This window comes from Anomaloglossus baeobatrachus, chromosome 12 (genome assembly GCF_048569485.1).
Source record: "Anomaloglossus baeobatrachus isolate aAnoBae1 chromosome 12, aAnoBae1.hap1, whole genome shotgun sequence".
Classification (NCBI taxonomy): Eukaryota; Metazoa; Chordata; class Amphibia; order Anura; family Aromobatidae; genus Anomaloglossus; species Anomaloglossus baeobatrachus.
The window spans coordinates 141,693,872-141,709,252 of NC_134364.1; the positions used below are offsets into that span (position 1 = coordinate 141,693,872).

The following is a 15,381-nucleotide window of genomic DNA, read 5'->3' on the forward strand; positions in this document are numbered from 1 at the left end:
CCGCTCATGAAAAATAGAAGCAAAAACAAAAGTGTTGTGGGCGTCAGGATATGGTTTGTTGGGTGTCGGGGCAGAGAAGGGGGGCTTGGGGACTTACAGATGTAGTAATAGTCCTGGCCCTCGTGGAATTCCACCCCCAGAGAAAACGGGGTGAAACGATGGATCTTTTCTGAAAATTTGATGGGCCCGGCTGGGGCGTGCGGCTGATTACACTGCCAGCGTTTGTAGGCTTCAGAAGTCAGGTCGCAACCCTCATAACCTTCACGGTCCACGATATAAAGCACAAAGTTCTCAGTCTGTTCTGCAGGAACTCGGGGGTCGTAGTGCGGACAATATATATCCAGGTAATCGTTGATGGCCACGTGCACAGTGTAATCCTCCTTCGTAAACCTGAAGAGAAGAAAACATGTCAGTGAAAGTAGAAAAGTCAATTGTGGGGGTGAGAATGAGACCGTGCTAAGCACAAAGGCGAGTGAGGGGGTAACAAGAGTGCAAGAAGCTGTTGAGCTGTGGTGGCACTGCGGCACAACCACCACATGACTGGCCCCCCGAAGTGTAAGCATCTGCATGAGAACAATGGGATCAGCAAGGTCAGGGGCTCCCAACACATTCAAGCAGGTCAATCATGATTATGTTGAGGAGGGCCATTGGATCAAATACTTAATTAACCACGGGACATAGGGGATTGTGGGAAGTGTGTTCAATTAAATCGATTCTCCATACACAAGCCAGTTTTTCGATATATCATGTGTGACAGACATCCAAGATGGCCACTGATTACGTCAGACCCACCCTCCGACAACAGCACGGATCAGCCCACGATGTCATCACGGATCCGCCAACCACTCAGTCCATGGACTAGCCCACTGACCAACCCACTGTCCAATGGACACATCCACTGTAGAGCTGACCACGTGCCTTTTTCTAGTTTATATAAGTCAAAGCTCTGTTGAAATTAAGGAGCCAATCTCTGATCAAGGAGAGATTCACATCTGACTGTCTGGTGTCAATCCTTTCACGTATGCACTTGATAAATATCTGTTAAGGCTGCTTTCACACATCAGTTTTTTTCCTGTGCGGCACAATCTGGCGCTTTGCAGAAAAACCGCAACAGGTTTGCCGTTTGTGTTTTTTTTGCATAGACTTACATTAGTGCTGTATTGTGCCGCATGGGCTTGCGTTCGTCAGTTTTTTGCCACATGCGGCACATTTAGCCGATGCAGCGGCCGGATGGAACGTAGCATAGGGAAGTCACAGCACAGGGATCATACACAGGGAAGTCACAGCACAGGGATAATATACACAAGGATGTCACAGCACAGGGATAATATACACAAGGATGTCACAGCACAGGGATCATACACAAGGATGTCACAGCACAGGGATCATAAACACAGTGAAGTCACAGTACAGGGATAATACACACGGATGTGACAGCACAGTGATAAAACACAGGGATGTGACAGCACAGGGATAAAACACAGGGATGTGACAGCACAGGGATAAAACACAGGGATGTGACAGCACAGGGATAAAACACAGGGATGTGACAGCACAGGGATAAAACACAGGGATGTGACAGCACAGGGATAAAACACAGGGATGTGACAGCACAGGGATAAAACACAGGGATGTGACAGCACAGGGATAAAACACAGGGATGTGACAGCACAGGGATAAAACACAGGGATGTGACAGCACAGGGATAAAACACAGGGATGTGACAGTACTGTTTCTGTAGTGTTATAGGAGACATTTGTACATTATAATACTCACCTGCTCCTGTGCTGGGAGAGATCCTGTTAGTGTCAGCCTCCGGCCTCCATGCTGCAGTCACTTCCTGTGGCTCCTCCTGGCTGTGATCAGATCCTGGCCTCTGCTTTTTCTCTCTGGTGCTTCTTCTCTCCGCTTCTTGTTTGCTGAGCTCTCTCTCCTCTGCTTATTCTGCTCTGTTTTCTTCTTGCTCAGGTTTCCACTCTTTCTCCAGCAATGTTTTTCCAGAATTTCTCTCCTGCGCTGTACTGAACAAGCTCCGCCCCTTCCTGATTGGCTGTTCTCTTCCTGGCATCTCTCACCGCTCTCCTGCAAGAAGACTGCCTCTGGCCACTCCCTCTTCAGCAGAGGCCACGCGGTGTGGGCAAGTCTGCATCTGTGTTGCGGCCGCCTGCAGCTTTTCAAACAGTGCGGGCCCCCCCCTTAATCAGCTTCTTGGTGACCGCCCCGGGGCAGTCCCCTTCCGCAGGCACTAGTAATGAGTCCTACACAACAGGGGAGAACACAATTTACCCCAATAACAAACTATAATCCGCTCAACCTTCCAAATCAGTGGCTGCCAGAACACACTGTCCTCCACAGGCCCCCCTGCCCCTCTTCACCACCTCCAGAACCCTTCATCATGTCATCCTCCTCCAGACGCACCCCCCCCTCCCTCCTCCAGACGCCCCCTCCTCCCGACTCCCTCCTCCCCCTTATTCAGCAGCTAAATGTCATTCCAACAGAACTGCACATATTTGGGCTCTCAGTATGACAAGGACCCCAACATCAAAAGTGTATAAAGAATAATACAGTGTTGTGTGACATGACACTGCATCTACAGTTGTCCGACCTACCTCCAGGGACCAAAGAACCAAGGGGAAATTGCATATGTGTCGCCCCTGAGGCTTCAAGCGCCACAGGGTACTGCACCTCATTTAAAGGTGCAGTATTCATTCCGGGTAAGGAGGAGGTTATTTACCGGTGTTTATCACATGGCTACCAAGCTATATGTTGTATGCAAACCACTGGAACTGGGATAGAGGTGGCCATTATTGGAAACGTGACTTTCCACTCACTGGTCAGCACCTGGGGGGGGGGGGGGGGGGGGGGAAGTGGAGCTACACACTGGGGATAAAGGTCACACACACACACACACACGGAGACAGGGATGGTGTGAGACGCAGGAGTTACACGGTCGCTGAGGGGGAGCTAATAGCTCCCTCAGTACCGGCGCAGACGGGGTGCGAAGCCCTAGGTTAGGGGAGGGGGGGGGGGCACACACGTTATGTCCCTCTAACAAATCCGCCGGGCAGGGGATTCCAAGTCTCCTGGCCCACAAGTGCCCGGGGTAAAGCAGCACATAGAGGCAGGAGTTGTAATCATGATCCAGCTCATAACAGACTCGCGCTGCCTGCTAATTGGGACGGGAACAAAACCCAGGACATGGGTCTCTGTAGGACTACAAGTCACAGAGATCTATCAAACACAGCACAAGGAGAAAGGGTTCACAATTCACAGCACCGATTCTGGTCTCTGACCTGTCCGGGATCGGGTGAAGCCCATCACAGTGGGGACCGGCGCTCGAAGGGTGACGACCTTACAGTGACTAAAGACCTTCAACTGAAGCTTCTGTGTCGTCCCATTTCTACCCGCGCCGTTGCCCCTGTGCTCCGGCGCCATATACTACTACCACAAACATCCTCCCTAGGGCCTAGCTCTACCTGTGGAGAGCTGTAACACCCAAGCTATGTCACCATCCGCCCCAGCAGACTTCCCGCAGCAGCGGCTAAAAATTGGCAGCACACCACAGGTGGAGTCACGAACAACTGCCCCCATCATCCCCATCCCTTCATCTTTATTGACAACGCTGAGGTCACGGAACCGGGCGAGTCCACCGCGGCGACCCAGGAACAAGAACCACTATCCGGTGACTGGTAACCCCAGACTCCGTGGGCGCATCACATACATAAGATTTCCATCCATGGTGGCCGCTTCATAGAGTAAGAGAAGAGAAACCACACATGTAACTGAAGCTGGCGAGGGATTACTACAGAGTGCACACCTGACACACGCACACTACCCTGGTACCACACCTGGAGCGGGTGAACGTACCGCGCACACACCCTTACACGCTATCGGCACAGGGAGTATAGCCAGAGAGCAAATATTTGTACAAGGAACTTGTGTGCAAAGGAGGAATGTGTAAGAGTTCATCAGAAGCAGGACACGGCGTGCAACATCCCCAACTACAAATCCCAGCATGCCCTGCAGATGACTGCCAGATCGTACACTGCCTGAATAACTGAAGATGATCATATCCATGAGCGTGGGGACCGGGTGTATACAGGACGTGTCTGTACACCGACGACCACTCCCAGAGCCTGTCTGCACACCTCACCGGGAACAAGCAGTGGTGACCGCAGGACGGGTAGTGATGAAGGTAATCCGCTGGAGCATTACCAGTCCAGACGCTGGGCACATAATCCCGGGCAGGAAGGCCTGGATGCACAGATGTATGCCTGATTATAGATACAGCTTTTCTAGTTGGTCAACGATCCTGTAGTGAAATCGGAGAGCGAATCCGACAAACCGCATCCAATCCTATACGAGTCCTGTCAGAGTTTCCGCAGTCCCATTCACAGGAAAATATTTCATACATTTTATATGACTCTGCGGAGAAAAAACAGCAAAGTATTTCAGGAGGACTCCACAAGGAAAAGACAAGGGTCAGGCTGACAGAGCAGACTATAGCAGTCATCCAACGCTGCGGAAATCAGGAGGCTCACTGCAACATGGGTACATTTCTGAGGACGATTACCATATCCATTTTCTTACTCGACTGCGAGATTAATGGGGCATTTTTTAAAGGACAACTTTAACCTCCTATGGGTCCACCAAGTATTAGGAACACCCCCTACAAGAACCACTGGGCATCAGCACGCCCCACAAGACGCACTAGCATGTAGCACACGTGTAAGAAAGTTATACTAAACGTAGGGGGAAATACATGCTGGAACCCTAACCCATGAAAGCATGACAACAACCAGCTACTCGGGCTACAGAACATCAACCCATGCCCAGATACTAAGTCCAGACGCCTCCACCTGGAGGAATCCGGAAAGAACTTCCTTTGGATCAGGTCAGTCCTTATCAGTGCCAATGTCTGCTCCACCTATGGCACAATGCCATACTACACGCGCTGCAGGTGAGGACTGATGAGCAGACTGCATGATCCGGTAGGGATTGAGGAGACAATGCCACTGTTGTCCCCTTTGTCGTCACCAGCCAGGGGAAGAGCTGAGGTAAGGCGGTGGACCGGCGGTAGTAACCGGGAGCTGCCTTATAAAACACAACAAAAGGGTGGAGATGGGGACGGCCGCCCCAGGTGTGGGTCCTGCACATCCATGTAAACTTGTATCATTATTTCTTTGAAGTCTTAAAAACTAAGACATTAAAAAAGCATAGGGCGTGGGTGAGCGAGACAAGGATGAGGAACGTAAGGTGTCAGCACCAGGAATACTACGATGTAACCCAAAGTACACAACTACATGCACGTCCCTGAACATGCACACCCCAAACACCCTCATCTAGGGACTTACACCGCAACCATGACCCCTCCGGGAACACACACACCTCAAATATAGTATTTATTTATATAGCGCCAACATAATCCGCAGCGCTTTACAATTCAGAGGGGACATGTACAGACAACACGAGACAATATAGAGTAACAAAATTCAGAGATACAAGAGCAGTGAGGGCCGTGCTCCTAAACTACAGTCCATGAACTATTCCCAGGACACTCACACCTCCAAAACGTCCCCCACCCCACACATGCAGAAACCGCCACAGCTTGACATACAGAGAACGGGAAACTCCAAATCTATAAGGCCATGGAAAGAAAGAAATATGCAAAGGGTTTCTTCAGAGATGAATGGGAAGAAGAAACTCACCTCCCCCCCCCCTCCTCCAGGAGAATCTCCAGCCATTATAACCAGATCTGGCCAAACCAGGCACGGGGGAGGGGAACAGAAACCAGGGGGAGGGGGCAGCAAGAATCAGCGCAAACTACATTCTTATAAAACACAAGGGGGAAGGTTCAGACTGAGACATCACAAGAAAATGTAAAATATGTTATTAAAAGGTCATAGCTTTAGAGCTATGACTACGCGGCTCTATATAATCCTCACGTCTCTTCTTCATGTGATCGCGGCTCTATATAATCCTCACACGTCTGTTCTTCATGTGATCACGGCTCTATATAATCCTCACACGTCTCTTCATGTGATCGCGGCTCTATATAATCCTCACGTCTCTTCTTCATGTGATCGCGGCTCTATATAATCCTCACACGTCTTCATGTGACCGCGGCTCTATATAATCCTCACACGTCTTCATGTGACCGCGGCTCTATATAATCCTCACACGTCTCTTCTTCATGTGATCGCGGCTCTATATAATCCTCACGTCTCTTCATGTGATCGCGGCTCTATATAATCCTCACGTCTCTTCATGTGATCGCAGCTCTACATAATCCTCACGTCTGTTCTTCATGTGATCGCGGCTCTATATAATCCTCACACGTCTCTTCATGTGATCGCGGCTCTATATAATCCTCACACGTTCCTTCTTCATGTGATCGCGGCTCTATATAATCCTCACACGTCTGTTCTTCATGTGATCGCGGCACTATATAATCCTCATGTGTCTGTTCTTCATGTGATCGCGTCTCTATATAATCCTCACGTCTGTTCTTCATGTGATCGCGGCTCTATATAATCCTCACACGTCTCTTCTTCATGTGATCGCGGCTCTATATAATCCTCACACGTCCCTTCTTCATGTGATCGCGGGTCTATATAATCCTCACACGTCTCTTCATGTGATCGCGGCTCTATATAATCCTCACACGTCTCTTCTTCATGTGATCGCGGGTCTATATAATCCTCACACGTCCCTTCATGTGATCGCGGGTCTATATAATCCTCACACGTCTCTTCTTCATGTGATCGCGGCTCTATATAATCCTCACACGTCTCTTCTTCATGTGATCGTGGCTCTATATAATCCTCACGTCTCTTCATGTGATCGTGGCTCTATATAATCCTCACACGTCTCTTCTTCATGTGATCGCGGCTCTATATAATCCTCACACGTCTCTTCATGTGATCGTGGCTCTATATAATCCTCACACGTCTGTTCTTCATGTGATCGCGGCTCTATATAATCCTCACGTCTCTTCATGTGATCGTGGCTCTATATAATCCTCACACGTCTCTTCTTCATGTGATCGTGGCTCTATATAATCCTCACACGTCTCTTCTTCATGTGATCGCGGCTCTATATAATCCTCACACGTCCCTTCTTCATGTGATCGCGGGTCTATATAATCCTCACACGTCTGTTCTTCATGTGATCGCGGCTCTATATAATCCTCACACGTCTCTTCATGTGATCGCGGCTCTATATAATCCTCACACGTCTGTTCTTCATGTGATCGTGGCTCTATATAATCTTCACACGTCTCTTCTTCATGTGATCGCAGCTCTATATAATCCTCACATGTCTCTTCTTCATGTGATCGCGGCTCTGTATAATCCTCACACGTCTGTTCTTCATGTGATCGTGGCTCTATATAATCCTCAAGTCTCTTCTTCATGTGATCGCGGCTCTATATAATCCTCACTCGTCTCTTCATGTGATCGCGGCTCTATATAATCCTCACACGTCTCTTCATGTGATCGCGGCTTTGTATAATCCTCACACGTCTCTTCTTCATGTGATCGCGGCTCTATATAATCCTCACACGTCTCTTCTTCATGTGATCGCGGCTCTATATAATCCTCACACGTCTCTTCTTCATGTGATCGTGGCTCTATATAATCCTCACACGTCTCTTCTTCATGTGATCACTGCTCTATATAATCCTCACATCTCTTCATGTGATCGCGGCTCTATATAATCCTCACACGTCTCTTCTTCATGTGATCGCAGCTCTATATAATCCTCACACGTCTCTTCTTCATGTGATCGCGCCTCTATATAATCCTCACACGTCTCTTCATGTGATCGCGGCTCTATATAATCCTCACACGTCTCTTCTTCATGTGATCGCAGCTCTATATAATCCTCACACGTCTCTTCTTCATGTGATCGCGCCTCTATATAATCCTCACACGTATCTTCATGTGATCGCGGCTCTATATAATCCTCATGCGTCTCTTCTTCATGTGATCGCGGCTCTATATAATCCTCACGTCTCTTCTTCATGTGATCGCAGCTCTATATAATCCTCACGTCTGTTCTTCATGTGATCGCGGCTCTATATAATCCTCACACGTCTCTTCTTCATGTGATCGCGGCTCTATATAATCCTCACATGTCTCTTCTTCATGTGATCGTGGCTCTATATAATCCTCACACGTCTCTTCATGTGATTGCGGCTCTATGTAATCCTCACACGTCTCTTCTTCATGTGATCGCGGCTCTATATAATCCTCACACGTCTTCTTCATGTGATCGCGGCTCTATGTAATCCTCACACGTCTCTTCTTCATGTGATCGCGGCTCTATATAATCCTCACACGTCTCTTCATGTGATCGCGTCTCTATATAATCCTCACACGTCTGTTCTTCATGTGATCGCGGCTCTATATAATCCTCACGTCTGTTCATGTGATCGCGGCTCTATATAATCCTCACGTCTGTTCTTCATGTGATCGTGGCTCTATATAATCCTCACGTCTCTTCTTCATGTGATCGTGGCTCTATATAATCCTCACGTCTCTTTATGTGATCGCGGCTCTATATAATCCTCACACGTCTCTTCTTCATGTGATCGCGGCTCTATATAATCCTCACGTCTCTTCTTCATGTGATCGCGGCTCTATATAATCCTCACGTCTCTTCTTCATGTGATCGTGGCTCTATATAATCCTCACGTCTCTTCATGTGATCGCGGCTCTATATAATCCTCACACGTCTCTTCTTCATGTGATCGCGGCTCTATATAATCCTCACGTCTCTTCTTCATGTGATCGCGGCTCTATATAATCCTCACGTCTCTTCTTCATGTGATCGCGGCTCTATATAATCCTCACACGTCTGTTCTTCATGTGATCGCAGCTCTATATAATCCTCATGCGTCTGTTCTTCATGTGATCGCGGCTCTATATAATCCTCACGTCTCTTCTTCATGTGATTGCGGCTCTATATAATCCTCACGTGTCTTCTTCATGTGATCGTGGCTCTATATAATCCTCACGTCTCTTCTTCATGTGATCGCGGCTCTATATAATCCTCACACGTCTCTTCTTCATGTGATCGCGGCTCTATATAATCCTCACGTCTCTTCTTCATGTGATCGCGGCTCTGTATAATCCTCACACGTCTCTTCATGTGATCGCGGCTCTATATAATCCTCACACGTCTCTTCATGTGATCGCGGCTCTATATAATCCTCACACGTCTCTTCATGTGATCGCGGCTCTATATAATCCTCACACGTCTCTTCTTCATGTGATCGTGGCTCTATATAATCCTCACGTCTCTTCTTCATGTGATCGCGGCTCTGTATAATCCTCACACGTCTCTTCATGTGATCGCGGCTCTATATAATCATCACACGTCTGTTCTTCATGTGATCGTGGCTCTATATAATCCTCACGTCTGTTCTTCATGTGATCGCGGCTCTATATAATCCTCACACGTCTCTTCATGTGATCGCGGCTCTATATAATCCTCACACGTCTCTTCTTCATGTGATCGCGGCTTTGTATAATCCTCACACGTCTCTTCATGTGATCGCGGCTCTATATAATCCTCACACGTCTACCTGTGTATACCTGTGGCGACTCTCCTGTGCATGCTGTACAGTAAGGCGTCCTCTAATACACTTGTTTGTTCCAGCGCAGTTCACATTGGAAGAGAAATCCGCCCTGATTGCAGCTACACAGAACAAGATAGTCCTGGTGAGCACGGCCGTCAATGAGGCGCTCACTTACCACCAGACAGCCCATCACATATGCCGACAGACTGATCAGGGTACGTCATTGTCACATAGAAACCAGCACACAGGGCCCCAACCCACAGAGCAAGGGCCCCAACCCACAGAGCAGGGGCCCCAACCCACAGAGCAGGGGCCCCAACCCACAGAGCAGGGGCCCCAACCCACAGAGCAGGGGCCCCAACCCACAGAGCAGGGGCCCCAACCCACAGAGCAGGGGCCCCAACCCACAGAGCAGGGGCCCCAACCCACAGAGCAGGGGCCCCAACCCACAGAGCAGGGGCCCCAACCGGACGCACAGCCAGCAACCTATGAATGCAGCGTGACAGACTAACACAGAAATCCAGATCTAAAAGCCGAAGAGGAAATTATAGTTTGCTGTAGTTTACGAGGTGTGCCCACTGCTCACTACAAGTCCCAGCAGTGCCCACTGCTCACTACAAGTCCCAGCAGTGCCCACTGCTCACTACAAGTCCCAGCAGTGCCCACTGCTCACTACAAGTCCCAGCAGTGCCCACTGCTCACTACAAGTCCCAGCAGTGCCCACTGCTCACTACAAGTCCCAGCAGTGCCCACTGCTCACTACAAGTCCCAGCAGTGCCCACTGCTCACTACAAGTCCCAGCAGTGCCCACTGCTCACTACAAGTCCCAGCAGTGCCCACTGCTCACTACAAGTCCCAGCAGTGCCCACTGCTCACACAAAGCTGGAGAACAAGGGAAGAAGTTGTGAGAGGAGGCGAGCTGGCGCTGGGGTGAGGGGAGCAGAGCGCTGCCAAGATAAACAGCGCCATCCATCCACACTGCAGCCTGCAATATGGGAAAACACAGCCGTGTCCAACATAAGCAGAGGGGCCGCTGCCCAAAATAACAACCAGTTCCTGCAGCCAAGGGGAGCGCAGGGCGGGGGCTCAGCACTGCAGACAATGGGGTACAGGGGGAGCTAGGGATTAATATTCAGCTTCCAGGGCTGAGACCACGTCTGTGACTCGCAGCTCCACGGACATCCCCCCCCCCCGCTCTCTGCTTCTCATTATAGCCAAAGTCCTACAACAAAAGGGCAGCTACAAGGGGGGGTGCAGAGTCAGCAGTTACAGGGGCAGCAGCTAGAGCGGAGGAAGAGTCAGCAGTTACAGGGGCAGCAGCTACAGCGGAGGAAGAGTCAGCAGTTACAGGGGCAGCAGCTACAGCGGAGGAAGGGTCAGCAGTTACAGGGGAGAGGGACACTGAGGAAAGGAGAACAGGACAGGTATAGGGGGATAGAGTCAGCAGCTACAGAGGAGAAGGGCAGCTACAGGAGGGCTTAGTCAGCAGCTACAGGGAGACAGTCGTGGTGGGAGCAGGGCACAGTGGGTGAGGGGGGTGCAGAGTTTTGGTTGAGGGGCCAGGCAGGACACAAAGGGGGGATGCACAGGTCTGCGGGTCAGGCAGGCAGAGCACAGAGTGGTGGAGGGTGGGTGGGGTCAGGCAGGCAGGGCACAGAGTGGTGTGGTGTGGGGTTGGGGGGTCAGGCAGGCAGGGCACAGAGTGGTGGTGGGGGGGGGGGGTCAGGCAGGCAGGGCGCAGAGTGGTGGTGGTGGTGGGGGTGGGAGGGGTAGTGTCAGGCAGGCAGGGCGCAGAGTGGTGGTGGTGGGGGGGGTGGGGGTGGGAGGGGTAGTGTCAGGCAGGCAGGGCGCAGAGTGGTGGGGGGGGGGGGCAGGCAGGCAGGGCGCAGAGTGGTGGTGGTGGTTGGTGGGGGTCAGGCAGGCAGGGCGCAGAGTGGTGGTGGTGGGGGGGGTGGGGGTGGGAGGGGTAGTGTCAGGCAGGCAGGGCGCAGAGTGGTGGGGGGGGGGCAGGCAGGCAGGGCGCAGAGTGGTGGGTGCACAGTGTTGGGGGGGCAGGCAGGGCACAGTGGGTGGTGCCACCCCCTCCCCCTGACGAAGGTACGCCGAAACGCGCGTAGGGTTCTAGGGAGTTGGTGTGGCACAGCTGTGACGGATGACTTTAGGTAATCACCATTAATATTGGTTATTTCCACCCTGCGGGTGTATGCTTTATTCCTCCTACCAGTAGAGGGGTCGCTATACATCTCTCTGCATCAGGACTTCTATTGATGCGTTTTTTGCACATATTATATCACAGTTCATGTTTACATCTATAATTGGCGGCTATGAATTTATATCTTGATAAGATTTGCACATGACTGTATATACTTTACACTTATAGTGATTGTGTTGCATTGTCTATAATGCTGCTAGAATAGAATAATCATTCGGGACACACTGCCACTGCACACTGCCACTGCACACTGCCACTGCAGCTATTTATATCACTCCTCATTTATTACTGAGATTTATACAGCTCCTCAGTCTAATTATTTCCAGTTATTGATGTTTATTTACACCGACCCTCCCAGTGACAGTGCACCTTACATATTGCCATCACGCGCTGTGTTGTACATGTGATGCGGCCGAGCTCACCCCGACCATTTTTCCTTGAGAGATTATATAGATCTATAATTGTTTTTAAACTAATTAGAATAATAATTTAATAAGTTTTATTTCTATTTATGACCTAATAAACATTTGCTAATTATTGTTGCTTTTGGTATTTTTTGTGGATCTTTTTTATGTCTCATCTTAATTCCTTTGCTCTTAAATATTTGGGGTTCAATATTTGCTAGTGATAGTTATTGGGGACACACTACATATACCCCTGGCTGGTGTTTATTGGTTCACACAGGGTGGGTGCACAGTGTTTTTAAGGGTCAGGCAGGCAGATCACAGTGGGAGCAGAGTGTTGTGGAGCCAGGCAGAGGACAGTGGGTGGGTGCAGAGTTTTGGGGGCCAGCAGGGCACATAGGGTGAGTGAGGGGGCAGGCAGGGCACAGTGGGTACGTGCACAGTGTTGGGGGGGCAGAGTGTGGGTGCACAGTGTTGGGGGGGCAGAGTGTGGGTGCACAGTGTTGGGGGGGCAGAGTGTGGGTGCACAGTGTTGGGGGGGCAGAGTGTGGGTGCACAGTGTTGGGGGGGCAGAGTGTGGGTGCACAGTGTTGGGGGGGCAGAGTGTGGGTGCACAGTGTTGGGGGGGCAGAGTGTGGGTGCACAGTGTTGGGGGGGCAGAGTGTGGTGGGTGCACAGTGTTGGGGGGGCAGAGTGTGGTGGGTGCACAGTGTTGGGGGGGCAGAGTGTGGTGGGTGCACAGTGTTGGGGGGGCAGAGTGTGGTGGGTGCACAGTGTTGGGGGGGCAGAGTGTGGGTGCACAGTGTTGGGGGGGCAGAGTGTGGGTGCACAGTGTTGGGGGGGCAGTCAGGGCACAGAGGGTGGGTGCAGTGTTGGGGGGCAGGCAGGGCACAGAGGGTGGGTGCAGTGTTGGGGGGCAGGCAGGGCACAGAGGGTGGGTGCAGTGTTGGGGGGCAGGCAGGGCACAGAGGGTGGGTGCAGTGTTGGGGGGCAGGCAGGGCACAGAGGGTGGGTGCAGTGTTGGGGGGCAGGCAGGGCACAGAGGGTGGGTGCAGTGTTGGGGGGCAGGCAGGGCACAGAGGGTGGGTGCACAGTGTGGGGGGGGCACAGAGGGCGGGTGCAGAGTGTTGGGGCACAGAGGGTGGGTGCACAGTGTTGGGGGGCAGGCGGGGCACAGAGGGTGGGTGCACAGTGTTGGGGGGCAGGCGGGGCACAGAGGGTGTGTGGGGGCAGGGTGTCGGGGCTCTCACCTGGGGTTGCTGGAGTTCCAGTGCACGGCATGTCGGAGGCCGCAGCCCGGCTGGGCCAGCAGCGCACACAGCCACAGCAGGCTCCGGAGCCGCCCCGGGCCCCTCATTCCTCTCGGCCGCCGCGCTGCTCTCTGGGGGGACGCGCTGCTCTCTGCAGCCTCTCCTGCAAAAGGTGCCGGCCCCGCCCACAGGGGCGCAGCTCCAGCCAATCAGCGCCGCGCCCGCAGCCTCTCAGCTACAAAGTATCAGGAAAGTAAAGCTCGGTAACCCTTCACTGTCCGGACCAACCCCGAAAACATCCACAGCACGGTGTACCCCAACACACAGCACCCTAGAAATCCACAGCACCGTGTACCCCAACACACAGCACCGTGTACCCCAACACACAGCACCATAGAAATCCACAGCACCGTGCACCCCAACACACAGCACCATAGAAATCCACAGCACCGTGTACCCCAACACACAGCACCATAGAAATCCACAGCACAGTGTACCCCAACACACAGCACCCTAGAAATCCACAGCACCATGTACCCCAACACACAGCACCCTAGAAATCCACAGCACCATGTACCCCAACACACAGCACCATAGAAATCCACAGCACCGTGCACCCCAACACACAGCACCCTAGAAATCCACAGCACCGTGCACCCCAACACACAGCGCCGTGTACCCCCAACACTGCACCGTGAACCCCCAACACACAGCATTCCAGAAATCCACAGCACCATAGAAATCCACAGCACCGTGTACCCCAACACACAGCACCCTAGAAATCCACAGCACCTTGTACCCCAACACACAGCACCCCGAAAAATCCACAGCACCGTGTACCCAAACACACAGCACTCCAGAGATCCACAGCACCGTGTACCCCCAATACAGCACCGTGTACCCCAACACACAGCACCGTGTACCCCAACACACAGCACCCCGAGAAATGCACAGCACCAGGTACTCCAACACAAAGCACCCAGAAAAATCCAAAGCAGCCTGTACCCCAGCACTGAGCACCCTGAAAAATCCACAGCATTGCATATCCCAACACACAACACCATTTCCCCCAACACACAGCACCCAGAAAAATCCACAGCACTGTGTACCCCAACACACAGCACCATGTACCCCCAACACAGCACCGTGTACCACCAATACACAGCAGCGTACCCCCAATACACAGCACCGTGTACCCCCAACACACACAGAACCGTGTACCCCCAACACAGCACCGTGTACCCCCAACACAGCACCGTGTACCCCAAAACAGATCAGCCAAAAAAATTCACAGCACCGTGTACCCCAAAACAGATCACCCCGAAAAATCCACAGCACCGTGTACCCCAACACACGAATCCTTGCATTCGATGCTGAAGTCCATGTAGTATTATAATCCAGGTTGGTTATGGCTCGCCAATCGGATCCGCAGGTCCTAGATTGGTAGCATGTAGCAAGAGTCTACCCGGGCAATGGACAGTCCTTCTTATGCCCCTGAGCTCTCCATTCAGAGAAGACTGGGCTCTTATTGGCTAGATTTCAAGTCGTATACACAATATTCCTATTAGTAATGATGGTCTCTGGCAGAGACGAGGGACAGACAGCTAAGTTACATCGCATCTAGCAATACACATATAGTAATACAATGGGAGGTTAGCATAGAGTTGTCTGGGTATCTGACCTTCACTGGCCAAGGCAATTACATGAGTCAAAAAGAAGTGTAACACTAGACTCCAAGAGTCTTGTAGAAATAATGAGGGATTATCCCCAGTCTATAAACAAACTATATTCATGCCTTGCTAAATTTTAAGAAACTTAACCCATGCTAGGCACTGACAGAGTCCATGCCGTCACATTCCTCCCCCTTCTTAATATTAGCCAGACATGATAGGCTTCAGATCATCCTTCTCCACCTGTCAGGAAAGCTCATCC

The 15,381-nt window shown here is 51.4% G+C and overlaps 1 protein-coding gene across 2 annotated transcripts in view; it reads right to left on the minus strand.

Moving 5' to 3' along the window:
- The window catches only part of LOC142257703 (ephrin-A5-like), a 29,217-nt gene extending 15,608 nt beyond the window's left edge, over nucleotides 1-13,609 (minus strand). For both annotated transcript variants that reach the window (XM_075329837.1, XM_075329838.1), the window contains exons 1-2: nucleotides 13,450-13,609; nucleotides 98-390 (exon numbers count right to left, since the gene is read on the minus strand). In XM_075329837.1, the coding sequence (XP_075185952.1) occupies nucleotides 98-390; nucleotides 13,450-13,556 (400 nt within the window). In that variant the 5' untranslated portion in view covers nucleotides 13,557-13,609. The remainder of the gene's footprint in view (nucleotides 1-97; nucleotides 391-13,449) is intronic.
- Between the last annotated feature and the right edge of the window lie 1,772 nt (nucleotides 13,610-15,381).